A 27,171-nucleotide genomic window follows, 5' to 3' on the forward strand; every position below is an offset into this window, starting at 1 on the left:
TCAAGTTAAGAGGGAATATTAAGTTTATAACAGTGATAACATACTGGTCTGAGAGTGCAGACCACACCATAGTCTTCTTCCTTCTAAATTCCATTTAAGGCATTTTATATATATATATATATATATATTACACCTCATGAAAGGATGGGCAGCGATTTTTGGGATATGTTAATGTTAACACTAACTTAACAAGTTATGTTAGTTTATGTTTATGTTTAATCATCTCCATTAATCGTCGATTTCTGGGAGAGGAGTATAAGCCAACCTAGAGAGGGTTATGTCCCTTTGAGGGACATGCCCTTTGGTCATGGTACTGAAAGTAGGTATTATTGTAGTTTGAGGACACACAATAATCACAAGTCTGCTCCCTCAAGCAATAATACCTATTCGAATATATTGCAAATATAAATAACATTCAAATCAGAGTTAAAGGTGATAACTCCTTACTTTAGAATATTAAAAAGATCATATTCAGCTATAAAAGGATATTGCACAACTCTGAGTTTTTTAGTACAGAATTTGCAAAAACTTTACAATCACATGCAATCTTAAAGTCAAGACCACAGTGCCTTATGAGATCTTATTGGCTGAGGTGGGTTCCTTTCCTTTAGAAGCCGTCACATTGGTCCGGATGCTAAGCTATTTAAAAAAACCCAAGGTCTGGAAACACATCGCTGGCCCAAGCTAGTCGTAGATGAAAAACTTGTCTGGCGAAAAAGCACGTGGATGAAGCAAAATGACAAATGGATGCGAAAATGGGATATCAGCATCCATACTTGCTCGGATAGTATTAAAGAAATAAAGAAGTTTGTCATGAAAAAATTTTGCACTATTTTATGGACAAGGCACATGGGCGGAAAAGATCTTATTACATTAAAGAATTTAACCCCACTTCTAGTCATGATGAAAACTACATAAGAGCACCTATTAATTGGAGAGCAAAAATGTTGATAGTGCAACTTAGAACTAGTTCACACTGGCTGCGACGTGAAACTAGTAGATGGCAAGTTCCAAAGGAGGAGTGGGCAGACAGAACGTGTCTATTCTATAATATGGAAGCGGTAGAGACGGAGCAGCACTTTGTCAAAGATTGTCTAGCATGCAATGACATCAAATCTGGTTATATAAAGATGTTACAGAATAGGGACTTGAACTACTTATTCGAGGAGGATCAGGTGAAGAGAACAGCGGCTTTGATTATCAAACTTCAACGGAGAGACAAGTTAGCCAAAACTATGCAGCTAGATTAGTTCCGCTCCTACCTTGGGGGGTGATCGTGTGGGTCCCATAGGCTACTTTAGCCTCGTGGATGTCACTAAAATCTATCATATCATATCAGGTTGATGTTTTCAACTAAAAGGGTCACAAGAATGGCCCCCAAGGGGGTCAAGGAGGATTGCCTAGAGCTTGCAACAATCTTGGCTGGTAGGATTTGTAGCTCTTCTATGGAAAGGAGTAAATCTTGCCACGCCATCCTCGTGCCTTGAAACATGCAGTAAATGCAGTAGGACAACCAACTCTCATAAACGAGAGAACATTCTCCAACTCGCAAACTACTCCCTCTAGTTCTTAGTTTTGCACAAAAGATCACCACCTGGCGACCTCCAGTAACTACATTTGCTAAGTATGCCTCAACATCCTCCCCCAAAACCGCGGATAATTATGATGTTGGTTGCTCCTGTGTTCCCATAGACATTTCTACTACCTTCAACGTATTTCGAGTGTTATCCATTGGTAGTGGTTGCTCATCTGCAAGGGTGGGGTGGCTCTCACCCTCCTAAGGAGCGGGAGGAGAAACCACCGGCTCCCTATTCTCGATCGCAGGTACCTCCCTCATGGGTGAGAGGATGCTAGATGCTCATGCCCTTGGGGTTCTATTGAACCTCCTCCTCGAATAAGCACACAAGTCTTCTGTTGCATGTGTCTGATCGATATCCTCCCTAACTAGGTTGGCTAGCAATGCATCATCTGATATGACAACAGCATCAAACCTAATCACCTCCAATTGAACCTATGGCTCTACCTCGCTATCGCGTCGCTCCTATATAGACACCTCCATCACCTCTTCCAACAAAGCCCTAGCTGGCCAGGTGTAGGACTCTATCTCTGGTACATGAATGGGTACAGATATAACTACTGCCTCAAGAATCACTATTGACTCAAGAGTCACTGCAATTGGCTCAAGAATCGCTATGGGTGTTTTCTCAACCACTACTACAGTCGAAGTCATGTCGATGGGTTGTCCAATATGTCTGAACCCAAGAATGTGTATGCCCCCAATAGTCAAATGTGTTGTCTGGGAGAGAAGGGGTCATGGAAATAGTAATGGTCCTCTTCCTCTTCCTTTGGAAGTCCACATCATGGCTTGTTTCTCCAGGTCAGAGAGGTCTCTGCATACCAAGGTTACCAATTGTTCCTTTGTCTCTTGTGACAATTTCTTCGACTTTAGATCAATCTTCTTGCCTCGTTCAGCATATCCAGATATGCCAAACACTGTCGTGAAATCTTGCACTTTGAAGAGATCTCTATATCATGGTTCAAATATGAAAAGGTACTCGTTTTCGAGTGCCTCTCGTAGGTATCAATCATTATTCGCAAGAAACCTTTGAAATCCTTAATGCAGAAAGCAAGCATTTTAATGGCCCATTCCACCTTCGCTCTCCTTATTTTTCTCTTTACTAACTTGTTGTCTGGAGTTTCTTGTATGTTTAATGAATCCAAGTCATCATCTGGGCATCCTTCCAATTCGAGAACCCCTTCCTTATTAGGTTCCATGCTTTTCTTCCTTTCATCATCTTCTTCTTCTACTTCGGAATCAGACGAGTATGTCAAGTCTTCACTCACCATTTGCATTTGCAAGTCAATTGTAGACTTGCGACCTCTTTCCATTGAGAGAGTATTTCGTTTCCAATCGTAATTCACCCTTTGTTGCACCAACCAACCCCTTCCTAGGATTGCATTGAATCCTTTCTTTTCTGGGGAATTACTACAAAGTCCAGAACGAAGGGTTGTGTTCCAATCATCACTCTCTGCACCATTAGAGTCCCAATAGGTTTAATTTCATGCTGGTCAGCGCCTTCCAGCTGAAATGTTGGCGGCGACAGCATTGGCCACCCTAACTTCTTCCATATTTCCTCATATAATACGTTCACACTAGAGCCTCTATCAGCAATGGTGTCCGTCAAGATGGTCCCTAGGATGCCCATCTCCACTACTGCAAGTGTCGACCCATATTCACCGCAAGTAACATCGGATCCTTTTCTATCCTGAGAGGACTCTTCCTTCCAAGGGAGGCCTCGTTTTCACCGTGATTAATCTTTGTTCGTCCAACCAATGCCTTCAAGGATGGTATCATGTTTAATATTGTTGTTCTCAATTGTGGCATTGCGAGGTGGTCATTAAGTTTCATAGGGATTTCGGCCTACATCACCTACCTTATGATGTTTTGCTCCGCCTGCATCCTTGTTGAGGTACTCGCAATATCATTTGTTTCCCTTCTTTCGGCCATCATTTCCTTCTCTATTTCAGCTTTCACTTCCTGCACCCTTCTTTTCTCTTCTTCGGGATTAGGGTACCCATCTTTCTTTCTTTGCGCTCTGGTAACAACTAACACTTCTTCATCGTTCCCTTCAATGTTCAGCAGATTAACCCCTAGTTTTGGGCATTTTGATTCGTCGTGATCTCCAAGACCATATCATCTACACAAAAACTGCAGTGCTTCGCTCTTAGCACAATCCCTCGCAAAGTGGCCCCATTGATTACAGGCACAACATTGTATCATCGGCCGCCCACTTAGGTCATATTGTTTACGCCCACTTAGCTGGCACTTTTCGAATTCAAATCAACGACGGCGGCAAATGTTTACCGTACAGGGTAAAGTAGATTAATAAATATCACAGTAAAAAAATAAGACATAAATTAAATGCTTCACGAATTAGACATATTCTTCATTAATGTTTCCATGCTTCGATACATCATACGCAAGTACAAGATAGAACGTGAATCAATAATATTGAATGACTTTTCTCTCAAGGGAGAGTTACATGTATAGATTCCGAATGGGTGTGACTGAAACCGTAGCGTCATAACAGAACACCCTTCGAGGACTAACTGACATCTTCACTAACCCCGATGGCATAACACTTTTAACGACAATAGCCTTTGCATAGAGAAAGCTTTTAGAATGCTCCATGCAGATGTTGAGGTGCCTTAATGGAAGCATGTTTGAAGCAACTTTTCTTGACCTAAGTATTTTTTTAAGTAGTCAAATGTTCAAAACAGGTGCCTCACTTGGGATAACTTATGTAAGAGAGGATTTCAGAATGCTCCATGCAGATGTTGAGGTGCCTTGGTGGAAGCATGTTTGAAGCAACTTTTCTTGGCCTAAGTATTTTTTTAAGTAGTCAAATGTTCAGAACAGGTGCCTCACTTGGGATAACTTATGTAAGAGAGGATTTCAGGGGCCTTTGATGTGTGTCCTTTGTAAGGGTTGTAAAGAAACCTCCTCTCATATATTCTTCTTATTTCCTTATTCGAAAGAACTCTAGCACTATTGGAGGAGCTTTGGAATAGGTAACATTTTCACATTTTGTTCTTTATGGAATTTTGGAATCGTTTGGGATATGCTTCAAGTTAGGCCTCTTTTCTACATACAGCATGGTATATTGGACCTACATTTATTATTGGGCAAATTTGGTTGGAATGAAACAAATGGATTTTTCAGAATATAAAATGACAAGTTACCAGTTATGCATGCGAATTATTAGCAAGTTAAAGGAGACTCTCCTTGCAAAGTGTGATATTCCAAATACTACATGATCTAGGGACTTGTCCATTATTCAGAGTTTAGGGTTGGCGAGTTGTGGGTCCTAGTTCTCTCCCTCTCGTGTGGTTCGCCACAATAGGAGCAAAGTTGTCTGGGATACCTATTGGAAACCTCCTCTGATAAGATTTTGAAGATTAACACAAATGGTTCTTCTAAGGGCAACGCTAGGCTTGTTGGGATTAGAGGAATTGGTAGGGACTCTTCTAGTGTTGTTCACTTTTTCTTCTCTGTTCATAAGCGTTACATACCAATAATTTTATAGAAGCCTTAGCTATTCTTTATGTTTTTGATATGTGTTGTGCTTTGGGACGAAGGAAGAACAATTGTGAATCAAATTCATTAGTGGTCATGGATAAGTTGGATGAAGGGGAGACTAAGGATAAGAGTTGGCAATTGGTGGGAGTGGTCAATCAAATTATCAAACCTAGTAGGTATTTTGAAAGTGTTACCTTTTGCCATATCCCTCAAGAGTGGAACAAGGTAGCAGAATGCTTGGCTAAATGGGCTTCTGAGCACTTTGGGATGTGGGAAGTCAAACATTGGAGTCACTTATCTAGTGAGTACTTTGGCTTGCCAAAAGAACTTGGAGTGGAGGATACGATGAGTTATCTAGGAGGATTATGTGATCATTGATTATTGGTTGGTCACTGGGTAGCGATTGTGTTGTTCTTGGTTTTCTTGTAATCTCTTTTGTTGGTTCAATAAATCTGTACTCTTTTCTTTAAAAAAAATACTCAAATATTTTCACCACTTAAGCTTATTTATGGTAAACCACATGTAATAATGCTCTTTCTACATGAAGTTTATTTCTCTGTCTCTCTCATGCAGGTTCATAATCAATTGTATATTGCAATCATGAGCATAATATGGTTGCAATATCATTTTAGTGGTAAGATTAAAGATTCACATAGATGTAGTGTCATTTTGATCATGTCAAATACGAGTCCATGTTCACGAATCTTGCAATGGAAAATTCATATGTAGTGTAACATAGACACGTGTCCACTCTACTCAAGGTTATCCCATAAACTTCAAGGATGTCCTCTCAACATCCCCTTTTTCTACTTTTGTTTCAAACATTGGTTCTCTAATGGAGGACACTAGAGGATGCCTTCATGTCCTCAAACATTGAGGGATATCTATTTGCAAAAAATTAAAAATCAAGAGATGGCACATGGTTGAATAGCATTTTCCTACGTACCACGGGGATGCATCCCCGGCAAAAAACCCTAGGTTTCCGAGACAAGGATGTCCCCAGGATGAGGGGACTAGTATGGGATGCCCCTCTATCATCCCCAAATTGTCATGAAAACCATGGGACGTTTCCAGTCAACAGGGACTCCTGGAAAACCGGTACAGAAAGAGGACGTCTGAATGTTCGCTGACCATATAGGGGACAATTGGTTGTTCCCTATTTGCTTCAAGCAAAAACAAAAAAAAAGTCTAACAATAAACATAAAAATAATGCCTCCTATTTGGTCGCCCAGGTGGGTCCCACACCTCCAAATACCCTAAAAGGTTAAAAGAGACCACAATTTTGATTGTTTTGTCATTTGCTTGGTCTTGATAGTAAAGTTGAAGAGTGTTGCAACTGGCTGGAGTTTTCATTTTGCAAGAGGATTTTTTGCTTCCAAGAGCTTGAGTAGAGTTTGAGCTTCCATTTTGTGCACCAGTTATGAAACTTTTTATATTTCCAGTTTTCATTTTTTAAATAGATTTGCAACTTGAAAACTCTGATTTTTATTTTATTTTTTTCATTGTTTCAAATCATATTTCCATTGCATATTTAAATCTCAAAATAAAGCACAATGAGTAGCACTAGGAGTGCTAGTAGTAATGGTGACGAAGAAGAAAATGTGGTCAGGGGTGATGTTGCTAGTAGTGGGACTAGTAAAAGAGTTGATCCTAAATCTGATTTGTTTAAATGCCTTTCTACCATCATGAAAACTCATGCAAGGGGTCCTTTCAATAGGAAAAAAACCTCTTCTCCAATATGTCACACCTAGGCCAAAAGATAAAAATAATTTGGGAGGGATTAGGGTATGGGATTACCATGTTTGTCATGACGATTTTAGGGGCAGCTATACAAGGGTGAAGTCACACTTTTTAGGTGTGTGTTACATGCCACGGATTCAAAGGTTGTCCAAACTTGATTGATGAACAAAGACTAGAATGCCAAAGATTGCATTTAGAGGCTGAAATGGAGGGGCAAAATTTGACAATGGCATCACCATCTATACCATCACAATCAGCTAGGCATATGTCATCCACCTTTGGTACTAGTGGCAGCCCTGCTGAGTCTAGAGGGGAGAGAAAGATGAGTAGTGGTGAGAAGGGTTCAGTGGAAAGTTTGTTTAATGCACAGGCAAAAGAAAGGTGTGAGGCATCCATTGGCAGATTCTTTGTTGCTAAGCGTATCCCATATCATGCAGCCCGTCCCACTTATTTTAAACAAATGGTACAAGATATGTTGATTATGAATCCCTCATTTGGACCCCCTAGTAAGCATTAACTATGAACCACCATCGTAGATGAAGAGTACTCAAGGGTTGTTTTGTTGCTTGAAGATATGAAATGCACTAGGGTCAAATCCGGCTGCTTTATTGCGATGGATGGGTGGACCAATGTTAGACATCAGCCATTCATCAAAATCATTGTCACATCCCCTATTGGCTCTTATTTTTTGAAAGCCATAGATTGCTCAAGAAAGAAGAATGCAAAATTCAAGTTCACCATTTTGAAAAATGCCATAAAGGAGGTTGGGTTTGCTAGTGTAGTACAGGTTATCACACATTCTGCACCTATGTGCAAATCAATTGGTTTGATGATAGAGGGTGCTTATAGGCACATCTGTTGGACACCTTGTTGTGTTCATGCCTTGAACAATGCATCGAAGTACATAGGGAAGATTGAATGGGTGAAACAGGTGTTAGAAGCTAGAGAGGTGCAAATATTTAAATGCAACCACCGCACTTCACTTGCTCTATTTAGGTCCTTTTCTAAGGAGTTCATCAAATCAACCAAGACAAGGTATGTCAATTTTAATTATAGTTTACTTTCAATTGCTTTAAGTTCAATTTTATTTATAATTGTTACAAACTTAATGTGATATTTTTAATCATCAATCTTTAACTTTACTTTAATTTATTTTTGTCTCTATAGGTATTGCACATATTACATTTTAATGGAGAGGATGATTGAGGTGCATAAGGCCCTTCAATTGATAGTGGTGAATCCAAAGTGGGACGATGGTCCAACTCTAAGTCCTCTGAAGGAAAAGCAGTGAAGCAAAGGATCCTTGATGAGAGTTGGTGGTCCACAATGAGGTAAGTTGTTGATTTTTTAATTTAATGTTAGTTTTTTGCTTGCTGATTTTCATACTAAAAGTCTTAAAAAAATTCTAGTTCTAATTCTAATTTTGATTTTTGTTTGCATCTTTCAAATATATTTGCTCTATCATAGTACCCATTGTAGATGTCATTAGATATGTTGATACTGACGCTCCTGGATTGGAAGAGATATATGAGACTATTGACAGCATGTTGGAGAAAATGAAGAGAATTGTTGCAGCAAAGAATCCTACATTGGGGTTTTATGAGGAGCATATTAAGCCTATTATAGCGTAGAGGTGGAACATGATGAATACCCCGCTTCATATGGCAGCCTTTGCTTTAAATCCCAAATGGTATGTAGAATTGGGTGGAAGGGGCCTCCCATGTGATGATCTCGAAGTATTGGATGGCTTCACAAGAGCAATTGATAAGATGTATTTAGCTCAAGAAGCCTCTACTCTTCGTGCACAGTTCCTTGACTTAAGCAACCTTCGTGATCCAAACTTGGGTAAGCCACAAGCAAGGTTGGATATAGTGGTTTTGGCACAGAGAGATTCTATTGGATGGTGGACCTAGCATGGGAGAGATAACTTGAGTTAAAAACACTCACCTCTTTGCTCAGGTTGCTAATTCCTCAGCTGCAAAGAGGAATCGGTCCACATATTCATTCGTCCACTCCAAGAGGAACAGACTTACCTCTAAAAGAGCAGAGAAGCTAGTGACAGTGCATCATGCTCTTTGACTTGCGGATCAGCAAACTCCACAGTATAGCCAGACACCAGCTTTGCAGTGGGATGTTGAGCCTAAGGATGTGGCCCAAATAGATGAGGATGACACAACACCAGGATTGGTTGGTGCCCCATTAGATGAGACTACGCTTCCTATAGAGGACGATAGTGAGGACTCTAATTTTGATGCCATGGCGACAGAGGCAGAATAGGAGCAGCAGTCAGCTTCATTTTTCTATGTTTTGTTTTCTTAGTTCTATGTTGAACTTGAACATGATGATGATACATTGATACTCTTTATGGCAGCCCTCTAGCCTTTGGACATATTTAGATTGTCAGTTTTTTATGATATTGTTCACTGCTACACTTATATTTAAATATTTTTGTTCACATATTGATATGCATATTACCAATTGAGTACTGAAATTGGTTATTATTTCCTAGAGGGCATTCAAATGCTGTATGTTAAGGTTATATAATATTTAAATGACATGCTTTGTCCTTAGTTTCATATGAATGACATGTATATTTGCAAATTTCAGTGTAAATTTGAAAAATTTCACCAAAAACATTTGTCGTCCCGGAAACTAAAGGGAACATAAGCATTTTCCAATATATAAAAATCAAATATACATTATTAATACTCAGCATTAGTCTTTGACCATTTCAAAAAATAATCAATGTTAATTGTTCTTGTTCATTGTTATAGATATCAGTTTTATATGAAATCCAGATCTTTATGCCATTTAATTTAATGCTTTTCTTGCATTTGTTACTTGCATACATATATATATATTATTTTTCAAAACCAAAACTTGCCGATAATTTAGCTATCCCAAGAATGTGTCCCCTCTACCTCAAAAACCAACAGAACCATTGAAATTATATACCTTCAAAATTGCCATACTAATCAAAATTCTCACCTAGTAAACTCATGGCTGCACATAAAGTTCCACCGGTGGCAATTAAATCATCAACAATAAGGGTACGGTCACCTGGTTGAACAGCTCCAACATGCATCTCCATTCTGTCTGTTCCATACTCCAAGGCATACTCCACAGAAATAACTTCACCTGAAAACAATGCATAAGATTACAGAATAGTTCAAAAGCAAAGATGTAACTTAAATTCCAACACATTGCAGTAAGTCGATATTTTTGGACCCTTGGGCTTATTTTCATGTCGAGATGACTGTCTTGTTCTAATTGTTCTATTGTTTACAACTGGTAGATAATGCTATATTAGAATCTTCTACAGTTATAATGCTGATAATTAGACTCCATTCATAAGAAACTACAATTAAAAAATTTAATTCAAAAACATTGACTACTTACGAGTCACAAATCACCTTCTATGTGATCAGATATATAACTTTGACTAAATAATGAGATAAAAATTTAAAACACTAGCTACATACTAGTTACAAACCACCTTCCAAGTGAACAAATAAATATACAATGAATAGAGACACAGTTCAAAAACTACAAAGAGTACAGACACAGTTCAAAAACCCAGCAGACATATAAAAAAACAAAAAATCAAACTTGGACGGGAAAAATTCTCAAGACACAAAAAATTGATAAATAATCCTTAAAAAATGCATACAACAGAATTTACGAAGGTCATGAAATATTTTCACTTCATTTTACAGATCTAAGAAACAAGTCCAATTCACATTGATTTGATTTTAAATTACATATCCGTAATGACATTTTATATAATTTATCCATGGATATCATGGTCACAAAACAATTTAGCTTTTCTATTTTTAAAACTGAAGTACAGGACTCAAGGTGGAAACCTCCAATGGGGTCAAGGGGCCTGATCTAAGTGTAGCACCCCTCCTAAGGGTATGGGAGCAAAGCCCCAAACAAGCTTGAGAAAAAGCATGCATCATGTGAGTTTGGGAGTGGAGCTCTCAGCAGAGGATCAAAAGCAAATGCCCCTTGCAAGGGTCTCAATATGTAGGCCCCAGCAAGGTCAAGGGACAATGCCCTTTATAGTGTACAAAGCCCATACCCAAATTAAGGCCTTTGAGGCTAAACAAACTTTCACAGTGGGCGCTTGAATACTTAAATATATAAAACAGATCGAATAATCAAAAACACTGTTGCAACACAAGTTTTTGTCTAGTTTCTCAGCAAGTTTCCAGCACTTACTCGCCAAAAAATGCAGTGTCCCCTATTAGGTTGGACTTTGTTATTACATAATTAACTCAAACTCTACATTGGATGTCTCAAGATACAACAATTCAAGCTAAAATATTCATAGTAAAAGGAATTATTTACTCATTTTTTACGATTAAATTATCTATATGTAACATTAATACCCCACATCCAATCTTATTACTATTCCAACTCAATGACCAAGAGAATAGGTGTTATCCAAGGTGCCTTAACATTAATACACCATATCCAATCTTATTACTATTTCAACTCAGTGACCAAAAGAGTAGGTGTTATCCAAGGTGCCTAGAGACCAACAGCAATGGGCTCCCCAAGTTTACAAATACAAGCTCTTAGCCTATCTTGGGACTATGCCCACAAGGCGCTCAGGGTCATTGATCCCTATCCTATCTTGGGACTATTAGCCATTACTTTGATTTAGACAAGCCATTTATTGGAAACATCACAGCCTTCCCTTCTTATGCCGAATGTTAAATAGGATTGAATATGGTTTCTGGATATGATTATAATATTTATTTGTATGCCTTAAGTATGCCCATCCATCATGTAACAAGAGTTTTCAAGCCTCTGTACATACCTGATGTAGTAATATATAGATGTAGGAGTTTATGTCTTCACTTATAAGCTAAGTTGCACGGGTACCTCGCACCCCCCCACCCCCCCCGCACCAGGAAAAGTTCGATCCGATTCGCAATTCTCGTCCTATTCAGACTTGGTTCGACCAAGGTACTGTTTTTGCCCTGCGGGTTCAATTGAGTTCAAACCAGCATCAAAAAGTTCAAACACGCAGCAAACTGGGCCCCGTGGACGGCTGGAAAGTGCTTTTTTGGGCAAAAATTAAATGTTTTTTGGCGTTCACAACCCTAAAAGTTGTTATGAATTGCTTTTGGTGGCCTCTCTATCATTTTATGTTTCCAAACAAGGTATTTTGTCAAATGTTTTAAATCTTTGATGTTGAAGTTGATTGAACTATATGAAGGTATGATCACTATGATTACAAGTTTTAACTGTTTATGGTGTTTTTGTTGTTTAAATGTGTTTATGCTACTATGCTACATTCTAATTTTAACTCATGCTTCATAGATATGTATATGTGTGTGTGTATATATACACTAACGAACCCAAACGAACCCAAACCCCTTTCCAAAATTTTGACGAACTTGCAAACCAATTCTCGAACTTCAAACTTGGAGCCGAACCCGAACCGGCAACTAAGCTTATAAGCTGACAATATTGCCTATAGAAGAATGACTGCTCTGAGTCTCGTCTTTTCCGACTTCTGCTTTTGTTCAATAAAAGATTGCATTACTTCCTTTCATGCTTCCCCCTTCCATCTTGAATGTCGATTTGTATCCCCTTATGTACAAGGGATGTACCCTTCTGTCAATTTCAATCAGAACTTCTAGATGAATCTTCACACCCCTTATTACATTTACAATTTGGTTGTTACATTAACTCAAATGATAATCTACATACATGGAAGACCCTGCCTACATGGCATTGTGAGGGATGTTGGTCTTAGGCTCACCTTAGACTTGCTGCTGTCACTTGACAGGAAAGTTTGTATTTCCTCCGTTCCTTGTAAATAAATTATATCATATTTGATGTTATAAACAACGGTTCCTTATAATACTTTATTTATAATAACGAGTTCCTCGTCAATGTCTAATCATTGGATTAATTAAACTTTAATGGATCAATATTATAATCTCCATAGTATCAATTCATGTTAAAAGCTTGTATTATCAATGCTTGGCAGAATCCATTATAATCTCTAACAGTATCATTATTAATATTTGTTATTTAGTATTTACCAATTATTAAAATTATTATTATCCTCATTAATATTTATCAATTATTATTATCATCATCATCATTAATATTTATACGTTATATATTTGATATTTGATTTTATTATGATTTGTTTCTAGAAGGGGATATTAGAAAAAACCTAAGTTACCGGATTCATCCTAACAACAACGCCAAATCCGGATTCGGATCCGAATCCGCGTATGGATCCGTGAGGATCTCAAGATTACGGGCCCTGATGCATGATGCTCCGGTGCTTAGTTGTATTTAGGTGGAAATTCTAGAAGGTTGTGGATATTGTAGAAGGTTGTGGATATTCTAGAATGTTGTGGATAAATCATGTCTTGGGTGGTAAGTGCCTATTTAAGGAAGGCTTATGTTCATTTGTAATCAAGCTCCTTGGATGTAGAAGCTCTTCAAGACAAGCTCTTCAAGTGTAAGCTCTCAAGGTTGAAGCTCTTTGAATGTAGTTTCTTGTAGAAGCTCTTAGTGAGCAATCTCTCTTATATTGTAAGAATTTGGAGTCCTTTCATTTGGAGGATATTGTAATGAATTTCAAATATTAATGGAAGTTTTATGAAGCATTTTTGTCATCTCTTTCTCTCCATCTTGTTGTAATTTTGGTTGTGAGTTGGTACGGGTAGTGTGGCCCGTCATCAGGTCCTGCCACGATCCTCGAGGATCCACACGCAGATCCGCACAAATCTACAACAAGGCCCAAATAAAAAAGCAAAAAAGTGGGCCCAACTTCATTTTTTAATGTTTTTTTTTTTTCCGAAAGGCCCTAAACCCTAAAAACAACCCTCTAAATCACAATGCAAGTTCATTTACTCTCTATTTTGCCCTCTCATACTTGCTAGTTTGAAGCAAAGTACTTGGATTCGAAGGAGATCGGTTGTGGAGCTCCAAATACCTTGCAAGAAGTGTTTAAGGTATGCATTTCAACCATATTCTTGAGTTCTTTCATAGATTATTGATTTATTTTTAGTTTTCCAAATTTTCAAGGTTTTGTATAAGTGTGAAGCATGGTTTTCTTTCATTTTTTTCTTTTCTAGATTGCAAGAATAGAACAATGAGTAGTCAAGGCTCACTGGGTGGGAGTGGGTTTGCATCACCAAGCTTCAAAATTGATAAGGGGTCTCCTTTATGGAGACACACAACAAGAGTCGCACAATGTCCTGGGGGTGGGGCATACATATGGAAATGTAATTATTGCAACATACAACATAGAAGCTCCTATTCCCAAGTGAAACTACATTTTTTGGGCCCTGCAAGTGAAGAAATTAACATGTGTCAAGGTAGTGATAAGAAGGGATTACCAGCTGCACAAATAGCAGCATTAGCAAAAGAGCAAGAGGATGTTGATAGAGCAGTTGCAAAAGCAAAACGTGGTGCTTCCAAAAGAACAAATACACCAACGCCATCATCCGATCAAACAAACACAAAAACACATCCTTTTTTGCCTATGCCAACCACAAATGATGAAGATGAAGACCCATCTCCACTCACCCGCAAGAGAGGCCCACTAGATAGGACATTCCAAAATGAAAAGAGAGACATTGCTGATCACAAAATTGGACGTTGTTTAATTGCAAATGGTGTTTCATTTAATTTTGTGAGATCACCTTATTTTAGGGAGATGGTGGAAGCAATAAATGATGCACCCCATAGTTATAAACCGCTTGGTTATGAGAAGTTGCGCACTACCATATTACATGATGAGAGGAAATATGTAGAGGCTCAACTTTAACCAATAAGAGATTTTTGGGTTCAATCGGATGTGTCTATTATTTCGGATGGGTGGAAAGATTGTAGAAACCGTCCATTGATTAATGTTATTGTTGTATGCCCTAAGGGGGAAATGTTCTTGAAGGCAGTTGATTGTGAAGGGCAAGTGAAAGATGTAGAATTTATTTCACGCATTCTCAATGATGCCATAGAGTCAATGGGTCCTAATAATGTTGTCCAAGTGGTCGCAGACAATGCAAAAGTTTGCAGGGCTGCGGGATAATTGTAGAGTCTAGATATGATCATATCTTTTGGACACCATGCATCGTCCACTCTCTCTATTTAGTGATGAAAGCAATTGGCACCGAAATAGATTGGGTGAAAAGGATATATGAGGAAGCTGAAGAGATTCAAATGTTTGTGACAAATCACCACATGTCACAAGCAATTTTTAGGAGTTTCTCGAACTTGGAGTTATTGAAGGTAAATTTGTATATTTAATATATAATTGAATATTATTGGATTCCATAATTATTAATTTTTGTTGTTGTTTACATTAACATGTTTTAATTTTTAAATGTATTACTAACTTGAGTTTAACATGTTCTTAGGTTGCTGAAACCCGCTTTGCCTCTCACACAATCGTCTTGAGACGACTTGTGAAAGTAAAAAAAGCATTGAAACATATGGTCATTAGCCTCCAATGGGGCGTTTGGAAGAATTGCAATACAACAAGGGCCATAAATGTGAGAAGAATGATACTAGATGAGGATTGGTGGGGTCTTGTGAGTTATGTGTTGGAAATCACCGATCCAATAATGGCAATGCTTCGCTTCGCAAATAGTGATGAGCCGTGCCTTGGGGATATTTATGATTCCATGGATAGTATGCTGGAAAAAATTAAAATGGTAAGTTTTACGCTCTTTTACAACAATTTTTTATTTGAGAGATATCTAGATTCTAAAGTTTAAATTGACATATTCACTAATTATAGTTATTATTCATATTTCATATCCTGGGTCATACAGAGGAGGGAGAATGATCCTAAGGACACCCTTTACAAGAAGGTGGAAAAAATTGTTCATCATCAATGGAACAAGATGACCACACCTTTGCACCTCCTTGCATATGCGCTATCCTCGAGGTACTGTAGTTCTTATCAAATGCTTGTGCTTATTTTATCCAACGTTTGTGCTATTGATATTTGATAGTGTTCAATTATCTTTTGTTATCCCCATGTACTATAGCTCAGAGGTACTTCGCCTTCCAAGTAGAGTGCCACCATTTAGAGATGCAGAGGTTGCAGATGAGTATAAGAGGGCAATAGCTAAGATATTCCAAGAGCTAGAGATTGGGGCAATTGTGAGGAGTGAATTTGCTGCCTTCAACTCAGGTGAGGATTTCCACCCTATTGCCATAACAGACCAAAGCAGGATGGGTGCCATCAAATGGTGGTACCTTTATGGGCAAGCCTTCATGTACCTCCAACCTCTTGCCATAAAGGTCCTATCCCAAGTAAGTTTGTAAAATTAAACTTATGGTTAACACTCTCAATTTCTTGAATTTATTATTTAATTTATTTATCTTGATTGTTGTATTGATAATTTTTTATTTCTCTTTAGGTTGCCAGCACTTTTGCAGCTGAGCGGAATTGGAGTACTTACTCCTCTATCCACTCAATCAAACGCAACCAGTTGGCTCCAAAAAAATCAAAAGACCTTGTGTTCATTAACAACAATTTGCGCTACTTGTCATGGAAGGATCCTAAGTACAAGAAGGGGCCCGAAAAGCTTTGGGATGTAGCACCCAAGACTCCTGATTTAGATATGACCATCCGGGATCTTGCTAGATCCACTTTGATTGATGTGGATGATGAGGAGGATTATGAGTTAACAATCCTCTCTACTAGTACTACTGGTGGTTTGGGTTCCTCTACTGATACAAATGCAGCACTTGCAGCTCATCGGTACCCCTCTAATGTGGATTTTCTTGAAAATCCATTTGATGATTAAATCAAAAACTTTAGTCTTGACTCTTGACTCTTTTATGAGTAAATCATGTTACAAACTTTAAGTTTAATGATCTATATTTTGAATGTTACAAACTTTCACTTGCAGTAATTCAATGTGAATGTGTTGATTTTCTTTATAATCATGAAAATAGATTAATTATCAATGTCATTGATCAAGTATACTAGATTCATAGATGCATGCTATGAAATGATTTAGTTTTAGAATTATGTATATTTCTCTATTTTTTAGTATAGTAAAGGAAAGGAAAGGTGGTTTTATAGTCCACGACACTATGCCATAGTTTTTGGGTTTACATATGGTGACAGTGATATGGGACTACCTCGTACTCTTATTCGAGAGGTGCTTGGCACTACGAACGAGGCATACATACCCTACCCCCCAGTGGGATTTGAACTTGTGACCTCTCTTTCAAGAGTACAAGTTCTCCACATAATGCATATATATATATATATATATATATATATATATATATATATATATATATATATATATATATATATATATATATATATGCACGAATTCCCCATGAATCATAATTGGGGGAAAAAATAAATCCCGAATCCACAAATCCGATTCACGTGCCCGAATCGGATTCGTGTCATGAATCGGCAACTAAGGAAAAAACTTGAAACTCCTAAACAAAATTTTATGTGGGTTACTAGTAAAGAATATTTTAGTACTTTTACTGGTAAGTCAAGGGAGTTTGTGAACCACGATTTTTATAGAGATATATACATACAACATATGATAAACCTACTCAATAGGAAAGTAGTAGTTGTCTTTGCTCAGAGTCTATTTGTTATGAAACCTATTATAAATATAACTCCTGTTTGATATATATATCAATAAGATTCCCAATTGTTTTATGGTTCTAAGAGTTACAAGTTCTATCCAAAAAAAAATCTGTTCTATCCAAAAAAATCAAGAAAAGGCATATGAAATGATTCAAATTTATTACAATAAGAACAAGAAGGCACATTCAAAATGATTAGAATTTATAACTACAAAGGGCCAAATTGATCCTCTCAAACCAATCTGTCCAAAAGAAAAAAGAAAACACACTCTTAGAAAAGAGGCAATAAAAACTCTGTTAATATGTTTGAAGAGATATATACATACAACATGATAATTAAACCTACTCGTATAGGGAAGTAGTAGGTGCCCTTTGGAAGAGTTTAATCATTATGAAACCTATTATAGATATAACTACTCTTTGATATATGTTAATGTGATGTCCAATTGTCTTATGGCTCTAAGAGTTAGAAAACTACTTGTGCCATCTACAAGAAAAGAAAAAGCATTTAAAATTATTCAAATTAAATCCAATAAGAACAAGAAAACACAATTAAAGTGATAAGAATTTGGAACTGCAAAGGATCAAATTGATCTACTGAAGCAATCCCTCTAAATGGAAAAAGAAAGCACACTCTTAGAACAGAGACAAAGGAAAATTTGTCAACAAGAACACATACTAGACCCTCCAATGAAGATGTAAAATCTCTATGTACATTAATTAGACCACTAGGCAATAGCAAAATTCTTAAGGTTCGGACAATAGATCTCCTCTATGGATATTGATTGTTTCACAGAGATATGTCTTTACCCCTCACTACCCACTCTAGTGCTAGTTTCCTATCCAGATATTATTTGTTTCCTGGATTTTAGAAACCCTCTAGGAAAGCCCTTCTCATATTCCCACATTTCAAACTTCCAAAACCACAACACACTTAAAAAAGTGTGTGAACTTGACGGAAAAATGAAATAAAACAACAAATTGTCTTTACCATCGACCATCCTCTCTAAGCCAACTCACTATCTTTATAAAAACATCTTGCAAGCAAGACCCAACTCAATATCTTAATAAAAACATCTTGCAAGCAAGACTTAAATGATTGCTATATTTAGAGAACACCAATTGATTGGGGATTTAACCCTTATGTTCGAAGTTAGGATTCCTCATAGTTTGCTGTCCAAATCTACAATTAATAAAATGATCTCAATACGTACACCTACAAACTTGCAGTAAAAAAATTAAAAAATCTAGGAAAAAATTAGGAAGATAAGAAAGTTTGGAAATTAACTAAAAAAACCACCCATTACTAAAAATATATTTTAAAATTATAATTTTATACAGTTCATGATATAATTAAGCATGCTTTTGAATTTAGCTGTGTACAAGTTTTTAGCATCTACATTTTGGATCAAACTTCATGATTCATCATCAGAATAAAGAAAGCTCACAAAGAGTGATCAAAACTTGAATGCTAAATGTTGGTGTGAGTGTAGCTTTGTCCCATTCACATGGCTTAAGTTTACTTAGTCCTAGGTGTCATTCTAGATTTTCTTATAATGGAGCCATATCCCATTATTAGATTCTAGTCTCTTAGCATTTAATATTGCGCATATTTGCTCTGAGCTGTCAGCTCATATCTCATCACACCTTTGTTATTTATACAAGGTGTTTTTAATTACCTCGCTATCTCAATTTCATTAATTGCTCATTGGCAAAATAGCATCTCCATGTTGTTTCTCTCTGCATTGTGAAGGTTATTAGATTTGCAGGTTGCTGTTCTTGGGTGACATTAACATGGTACCAGAGCTGACAGTTTTACATCCCCTTCCCGGCTGGAGGGTTTTTGCCAGTTTTACATGTGCCATTGCATTTGCCACTAAGCTTTCTCCGATCATTATTTTTTGCAGGTTTTCACTTGTATCTGCAATATATTTGGTTATTTTGGGCCAGTGCAGACTCATCTTTGACCAAGCCTGCAAGGGATTTGGTTGCCCCTGCAATGAATTTTTTCTTCCCTCTGCACTTTTTTGAGCTTTTGCTTTGCCTAGACTGAGGCACTGACCAACTAATGAGAGCTTGCATGGTTTTTTTGCCCATGCAGGTTATCTACAATCCCCTTACCAAGTTCACAGCCCGGCTTGCCATTTCTTTTTGGGCTAGCACTTAACCGGCTTTGCCAAACCTAGATCGGATTATTACTGTGTGTACATGCAATTTATGTGTTCAGTGATTGAGGATGTTCTCAACTTTTATTGTTCGTGACTATGGAACATGTGCTGTTGTTCAACAACCTTAAGACAAAAACCTTTGAGACTCAAAATTAGAGGATAAAAACTCTCTAATTTCCATTGCTGATTTAGTGGACAAAAACCCTTGATTCGTGCAAATTTGGGGACAATTCAGAGGCATATTAGTTAAGGCAGATCATTGCAGGTTTAGAATAATTAACAGTAGATACAAAGATACAGAGGATAACTTTCCTCTTTTACCAAAATATATTCTAAATATTATATCTAGATTAAAATAAACTGTTATGACTGCAGTTACTGAAGTTAGTATCATATGTATAATTAATTGTGCTACTCTAATTGTGACTTAGATTTTATTATTTGAACAAAAATGAGGAAAATTAGAAGGGAGCATTGTATATTCTAAATATTATATCTAAATCAACATAAACTGTTATAACTGCAGTTTCTGAAGTTGATATCATAAATATAACTAATTTTGCACTAGAATTGTGACTTAGATTTTACAATTTTAAGAAAAAATAAGGTAAATTAGAAGGAGACATTACATTTGTGTCTCGTTTGCAAGTACCCTCAATTATCTCCCCTCCAAATTATTTTCCAAAAATTAAATCTAAAGAAATTGGAGGATATGACATTCACTAATTGTGCATCATACTTGACTAAAATCATCATACAAAAGAGGAAGCATCAAATATTTGTGCATATTAGTATTCTTCATCATTGTTAAAGGCATGCAGAAAATTGCATTGATTTTTTAATTAAAGAATCCTCTTTTTACAATAGGAAACTCCAAGGTACTCTTAACAAGATTCAATAGTATTTCAAAGCACTTATTCTGACAATTTTAGATGGGTCTGATAATGCAAAGCACTTATGCCCCCTTCATTAATATTTATTTCAGGATACCAAAAAGCTTTTATACATGCATTCAATTGGGACATTTCTAATAGAAAATTGAAAAAGTTCAGACAATCTGCACGCAATCTTCAAGGGTTAAAAGGCTTCAAACTTAATGTACATAGAGGATTTACGCTGGGAGTCTTTTCTGCATGATTTTGCATAAACTTATTCTACCTTTCTACTGCTTTTTCTCACATTTTCACATTTTTAAATTAAAAGTAACTATGTTCAGTACAAAGTGATTAAGGTAAATGGGTCCACCATGCCTAGTAAATATGGATTATTAAATGATTTTATAACAAAACATTGGATAAAACCTTAATTCCTCCAAAAGAATTTTAAGGGTGCATTGATCCCACAGTAACAACTTCATAAAGCATTGACTAACGAGGACATCCTCATAATGCATATTATAAATACAAGTAATACTTTAGTAAAATTTTGCAATATAATGGAGATTTGTTTCATTTTTAAGCTTTAGAAATCAACAGCAATGACAGTATATTGTATTTTCAGCTGTGACATTGAATAGGGATCAGAATTACCAGGCAATTTTTTGGGTTTTCTCATGGGTACAAATTTGGCCCCAATTGCCAATGCAATTGGAGGACCAAAAATAAATCCTCTAGCTTCAATTCCTGCATATTTTTACAAGCATGATATGTTTGTTTATATCAGTAATGATTTTAGTAAGAAACCAGAAACTTTAAATTGCATGGGGAACATAGATAAAACATGTGTACTTTATTCTGTGCAAACATTGATGGCAACATTGCAAGTTGGACAAATTTGTGCCATCCATGAGCTTGAGAAAGACACCACAAACAAACATTCATTTTTGCTTCAAGAGATTGACTTAAATTAGAAACTGGAAAATGATAATCGACACAACAGTGACGAAGCATACAATGACAAAAATCTCTATATAAACCAAATAGAGGGGCAGTGTTAATGCAATCTATTTCAAATTAATATTACTGATTTTTCTAGTGGTGTTTTCTAATTGCCTTAATACCCCACTTGACTGCTTTGGTAATCAATGGACATTAAAATGATCTCTTTTGTCTGTTTTTCTTGAATCAAAATGTCAATAAACAGTACTTACCCTTATTCGCACATTTTGCTTAAATTTAGCACAATCATTAATCGTATAACTTCAAAAGCGTACTCAAAATTTTAGATAGCAGATAGAATAATTGAGCCCCAACTCTGTATCATAATGTAGGGTCCAATTCTTATATGTCAGTAGAGGTATTTAGTATGATATTTTTACAAAACAAAATGCAGGGGGATTAGATAAGCAAAGACAATTGCAAGTGACATGTATGCAGCATGTTACAAATTCAGAACCCAATCCCACATTTATGAAACACATCTAGAAAAGAAAAGCAACAGGGAGCTAAAAGAAAAGTTATTTGATTGGTTCCTTAGAGGTTTTGTCTCTACCTGGATAGAACTGCAAGGACACTTCTACAACATTAAACAAATCATATGCTTTTAAAGGATATAAACTCCTATTTGAGGCCTATGGATACAACTTCTGCTGATTCATATTGTTCTAAATTTACAAGGATATAAAGTTATAAACTCCTGCCCAAAACCTTAAAGCAATGGCCATTTTCACTTAAAATGTTGGACCCCATGCACACTGATGTGGACGATTCATGACATACATCAAGCCTTTTGGTGCAGACCTGACCACTGTTACATGTCCAAAGCATTGAAACAAGTCTACAGGCTAACACCGGAAGAAACATCAGGATAAACATAAAACCCTCTAAAAGCAAATGATGACATCATCATATGAATTAATGCAAGCAGCTTGCCTGTTATCTCTTCTAGAGATTTAGATCTTAGTGCATAGTATTGATTTGTGATTCCTGAAATTCTAAGACTATTTGTACAGTCTAAGCTTTAAAGCAAAAGAGGTTCATCCGTTTATAATTTTATTTTATCACACTGAGGGCTCCAAGTATATTTACCTCCTATGTACCTCTTCAATAAAGACTACTTTAGAAGAAGCTGTTGTTTATGTTATACCTTTATATCTGTCTTTAAGCATAAGAACTACAACAAGCATGCATCTCAAAATCAATATAACAAGTTAATAACAGCCTTTTCCAAACGTTACAAAGAAATTTGAAAACTATGAGCTGCTAAGGCAGTGCAGCTCTGAGCATTTGTAAGTAAGATGTCTATATAGTAATAAGAATTAGTGAACATAAAAATCAGCCAAAGTTTTTCTTTTAAAAATGCCTTCAAGCGTATAATAACCAGCAAAAAGTTGATAAGCTGTATTTGGCTTGGAAGTGATCATTACTTTAAGCATTTCTGAAAACACTACAATATCTTTATTTGTTCCCAACATTTTACATCCACCTGTGTAGCCCATCCGCAAGAAAGAAAAAGGGGAACTGTCCCAAAGATGAATAAAGCAAAACATTAAAAAAGCACGATAGCAAATGTGAAAGTTTACCTGCCACGACTGTGATATTCTTATCCTTGTACCTTTCAACAAATATGTCAATGCTATCTTGAAAGGCCTTGTGATCCAGAAGCAATGTTGTTATGTCTTGAAACATAATTCCTGCACAAAAAACACCAAAACACAAAACTTATAAACGGCCACGTCAAAATAACAGGGCATAGATGGCATTTAACTACTTAAAGACAAAACAGACCTATTGAAAGCTTGTTTGTTTGCTTACAAGATGGTTCCTAAGAGTGTTCTGGTTTAGAGTTTAATAAACAGGTTATATAGCAGACTTGTGTGACTAAGCATAAAGCATGGTCATCCCGAAATTGTGGATGTCTCAGGGCACTGGAGCCAACAAAACATAAAATCTACATACTAGTAAATTATCAAACTTTAGTGTTAGCGTAACAATCATAACATTCACTTTACTTGCACAGTCTTGTAAAATGAAGTACACCACAGTTCTCTTCCAATCTATCTCAATGAAAGTTCTGAACACATAAGCATCTTAAGCATTCTTTATTTTTTCCAATTTACTAGTACTACGTTCAGATTTCACCAAACTAAAAAAAATACAATAAAAGCTAATAAAGTTTTATACTAACTTAGAAAATTGCACGACTGTGAGTGTTACTGATTTCTTGATTTTTCTGTTCGTTAACTGCGGTCAGCCTTGAGGGATAAAACAACTGTGATTCATATGACATATAAAGCAGACACCTGTTGCACAAGTTTCAAGGGATACTTCCAAGAAACATATAAAGTCACGAGAAAGCTCTATCTCAAGCATTATGATAGTTGGTCACGTACCATTCAAAGACAGATGCATTTCCAGGATAGAAGACGGGTGACGAGAGTCGGGATACAATTCTCTAGCTAACTATAAAAACTATGAAATGACATAAAAAATGAAAGATATTTTAGATGAGCTGCAGCAAATATCCAGCGGCAAAAATCTCCAATATAAAACGGCATATTTTATTAATTAGCCCATTTTAAAACAGTATTCAGCCGCTTTACTCGGACATTAGCAATCTAAACTAGTACCTAAAAATTTCACTCGAGACAGATAATCAAAGTATGAATAAATCGTGACAATTGCATGCATAATCTTCTCTCTAAACAGATACGCTTCGGTTGTTCCTATGTAACAATTTAATCTTTCGAAAGTCAAGGTCATCATAATCACAGAAGAGGTGTTCGCGGAATATATAGTTCATGTTCTAAATATGTCAAAGGTACACTTCTTCCTGGTGTGGTAATTATTTGAACCTAAACCTGCACTTTAAGGGCGGAGAGCCAAACAGGGGACCTTACAGGTTACCATGAAAGGCGATTGGGCTACATCCAACACGCCAAATTTCGAAGTACGGTCCACCAGAGGAGAAATGCAATGCCTTAACCATGTGGGCAATGAAATTCCATGGATTACTCTCATCCTTATCAAAGGCTACGCCAATCGTCTTTTATTTCGACACAGGACATGACAAAGGATAAATTTAATACTTCAGGTAGATACATCATGAGTGAAAAGGAGCACTATCTATCAAACAGCCGGCCTAGTCCTACAAAAACACACACAAGACGGAAGAAGAATCCACGCTGCAAAGCTTGCTGCTCGCAGCTCAGTGTCAAAGCTGCCGGAGATCCTATGTTCGAATCCTAAACTGTCTTAAACAAAATACTAAAACATTTAAAAGTTCTGAAGAGCATTTTTGCAAAAGAGAATGAAAAAATTGGTTCAGAAATGTGATTTTACCGGGCTTTGGAAAATCTGGCACCACTCGGATTGCCGCAGATATCCGTCGGACTCTTTCATCTCCGTCCAGATAAGCCGACATGTTGCAGACACAACAACAAAGCAATGCTGCTAGCAATCTAAAAGGCTAGCCTGATTCCCGATCGCAGGAAGGCAAAAGGAAGAACGCAGGGAGAGGAGCGAGCGGAGTCGAACCCTTGACCCTTGGAGCCAGGGGGCCCAGAATAAGTAGGCGTAAGCGTTTGAGAGAGCGCAGGGGAAAGACTTTTTAGGGGTTTGGGAATATAGGGAAGGTGAGGAGTTCATAAAAAATTGATTAATGGTGTACCAGGACAGCGACTGTGCGCATGCGTGGGTTTATGTAAGGGAGAAGACATTTTGTCCAAATTTGCGAAAAAACGTAAGGCGCAGATTCGATCCACAGAGTTCGGAGGGAGGTCCAGGGAGCTTGGAGTGCTTGTCGACCGTCGCGTACAGGAAATTTGGGGTGTTCTTAACGCAAATGGCGTGAGGTCTCCGGGGTGGAACATTGCCGGCAGTGGCAGAGTGAATTTTGTAAGGAGTGTGTCCCTACTGATAATTGCCTCGTACAAAAGAATCCCCGCCGAGATTTGGAGGGTCCGCCCTCCATGGACAAGACGTGCCTCCATTCTTCCCTTTTCCCTATTCCACCAAATGTCGCTCACATCCATTCCCTTTTTCATTCTATGCCTAAACTCTCTTTGTTCCTTTCTCACTCTTCCCAAGAGATACCCTACCGATTCATTTAGACAGCTCAAATTTCAATTGAAAGTTTTTTCAAATATAAAATTTGGAAAAAAAAGCAACGTGAGAAGTTCAATTTGATGATTATGCATTAACATTTTCATTTCATTATATATGAATGTTTTATACTTTGATTTATGTTTAGCATTCTATTGTTATCAACATTCACATTAGACTCTAACAATTTGATTTAACTATATGAGGGTTTAATATTTTGAATTAATTTTGTTGATCTATTGTTATCAACTATTGTATCAAATTTTGTGATCTGTCATTAAGATAATAAATAGTGCATCAGTACTTGTGATCTTAAATGTTGATTGTGATCCACCATTTGTAACCAAGATTATTGAAAACGTAAGAATGTTTATGATTTGAAATGTTGATTGTGATCCATCATCTGTCATTGTCACAACCAACTTCTTCTCGCCAAATAATCGGCATCACATTTCCATGTAGATGGCAAAATGAACCGAATTTTTATAATTATAATTAATGATTAGAATTGGTTATTGTTAATTTTGAAGATAGTGGATAGGATCAGTTACCATTTAGTTGGGGGGAAGGTCATCTTGGGTGAGGCATGCAAATATAGTTGCGCTAACAAAGAATAAGAAGATGACAGTTATGGTGCGGTTTCCATTTGCATGCAGTACTTTATCTTGCAACTCCTCTGCACAGTCTGGGGGGGGATTAGTATGAATCTAAAAATGTGTTTGACAAAACAATTTTTATATAGCTCCTCTTACTACGAGATGAGCAGTGGTTCCTTAACGCACGTAGCTAAGTTTTCCAACGAGGACACAAGTTTGAAATTATGTGAGCCAGTTTCATACACGGCATAATCTAGTTTATTGCCTCCCAATTAAGTTGGTTGGCCTTTCAGCGTCCCCAAACTTCTAGTGCTATTCCCATCTCATTATATTTCTACTGCTTCCAGAATGCAAGAATGAATGCCCTTGTTGGGTGTGTTGTTCCTCGTGCTTACATTTACAATGACGGTTATACCCACCAGTGATGGTGCTTACACGATAGATTGGAAAAAGAGATCAACGGCTGGAAGGAGGGTGGTTTTGGTATCAACAATGGATGGGAAGACAACAAGGGTTTGTGGAGTCTTACTTGGGCTATGATTGACATTAAAGATCAATGATATGCCATTTTCTCTCAAAATTTCTTACCTCAAGGCAGAGGTAGGCATTTTAAATTTACTTATGCGTATGTAATTTGTACAGTTTTGGATGGTGGTTGTGCATTTTCCTTAGTAATTCAGAAAAAAATCTACAAGATTAAGTTGCTTTTTAATGTCAAGATAATGAGTTCGAACCCTTGAGTCTTACCTCTTTTTATCTAGCATTCGAGATTGGACTCTATTTTTGTTGAACTTACCACCAATATGATTTTCTTGTCTGCTTTATGTATGGAAGCAATAGACATTAGTGGGGTTACTCTCAAGCTACATAAAATTGCAAGCCACCTTACGAGATTCTTGACTTAGCCAAAGAATTAGTGAAACTGCTCTGTCAATGATTTTAGTCTTATATATGAAACTTGATTATTAGGTAAAAAATATTGAAAATCAATG

General features: G+C 36.9%; 1 protein-coding gene and 1 non-coding gene across 3 annotated transcripts in view; both read right to left on the minus strand.

The window, feature by feature from the left end:
• The window catches only part of LOC149570677 (adenine phosphoribosyltransferase 1-like), a 59,218-nt gene extending 34,143 nt beyond the window's left edge, over positions 1–25,075 (minus strand). For both annotated transcript variants that reach the window (XM_089823217.1, XM_089823216.1), the window contains exons 1-4: positions 24,822–25,075; positions 23,063–23,173; positions 21,132–21,224; positions 9,809–9,958 (exon numbers count right to left, since the gene is read on the minus strand). In XM_089823217.1, coding sequence (XP_089679343.1) covers positions 9,809–9,958; positions 21,132–21,224; positions 23,063–23,173; positions 24,822–24,903 — 436 coding nt within the window. In that variant the 5' untranslated portion in view covers positions 24,904–25,075. The remainder of the gene's footprint in view (positions 1–9,808; positions 9,959–21,131; positions 21,225–23,062; positions 23,174–24,821) is intronic.
• LOC149570678 (U6atac minor spliceosomal RNA) lies at positions 24,419–24,540 on the minus strand. Its single transcript, XR_016363187.1, has one exon. It is a non-coding gene; the product is annotated as a U6atac minor spliceosomal RNA (small nuclear RNA).
• Positions 25,076–27,171: the final 2,096 nt, after the last annotated feature.

This window comes from Cupressus sempervirens, chromosome 3, assembly GCF_028749045.1.
Source record: "Cupressus sempervirens isolate cs-2001-9-10 chromosome 3, ASM2874904v1, whole genome shotgun sequence".
In the NCBI taxonomy this organism is placed as follows: domain Eukaryota; kingdom Viridiplantae; phylum Streptophyta; class Pinopsida; order Cupressales; family Cupressaceae; genus Cupressus; species Cupressus sempervirens.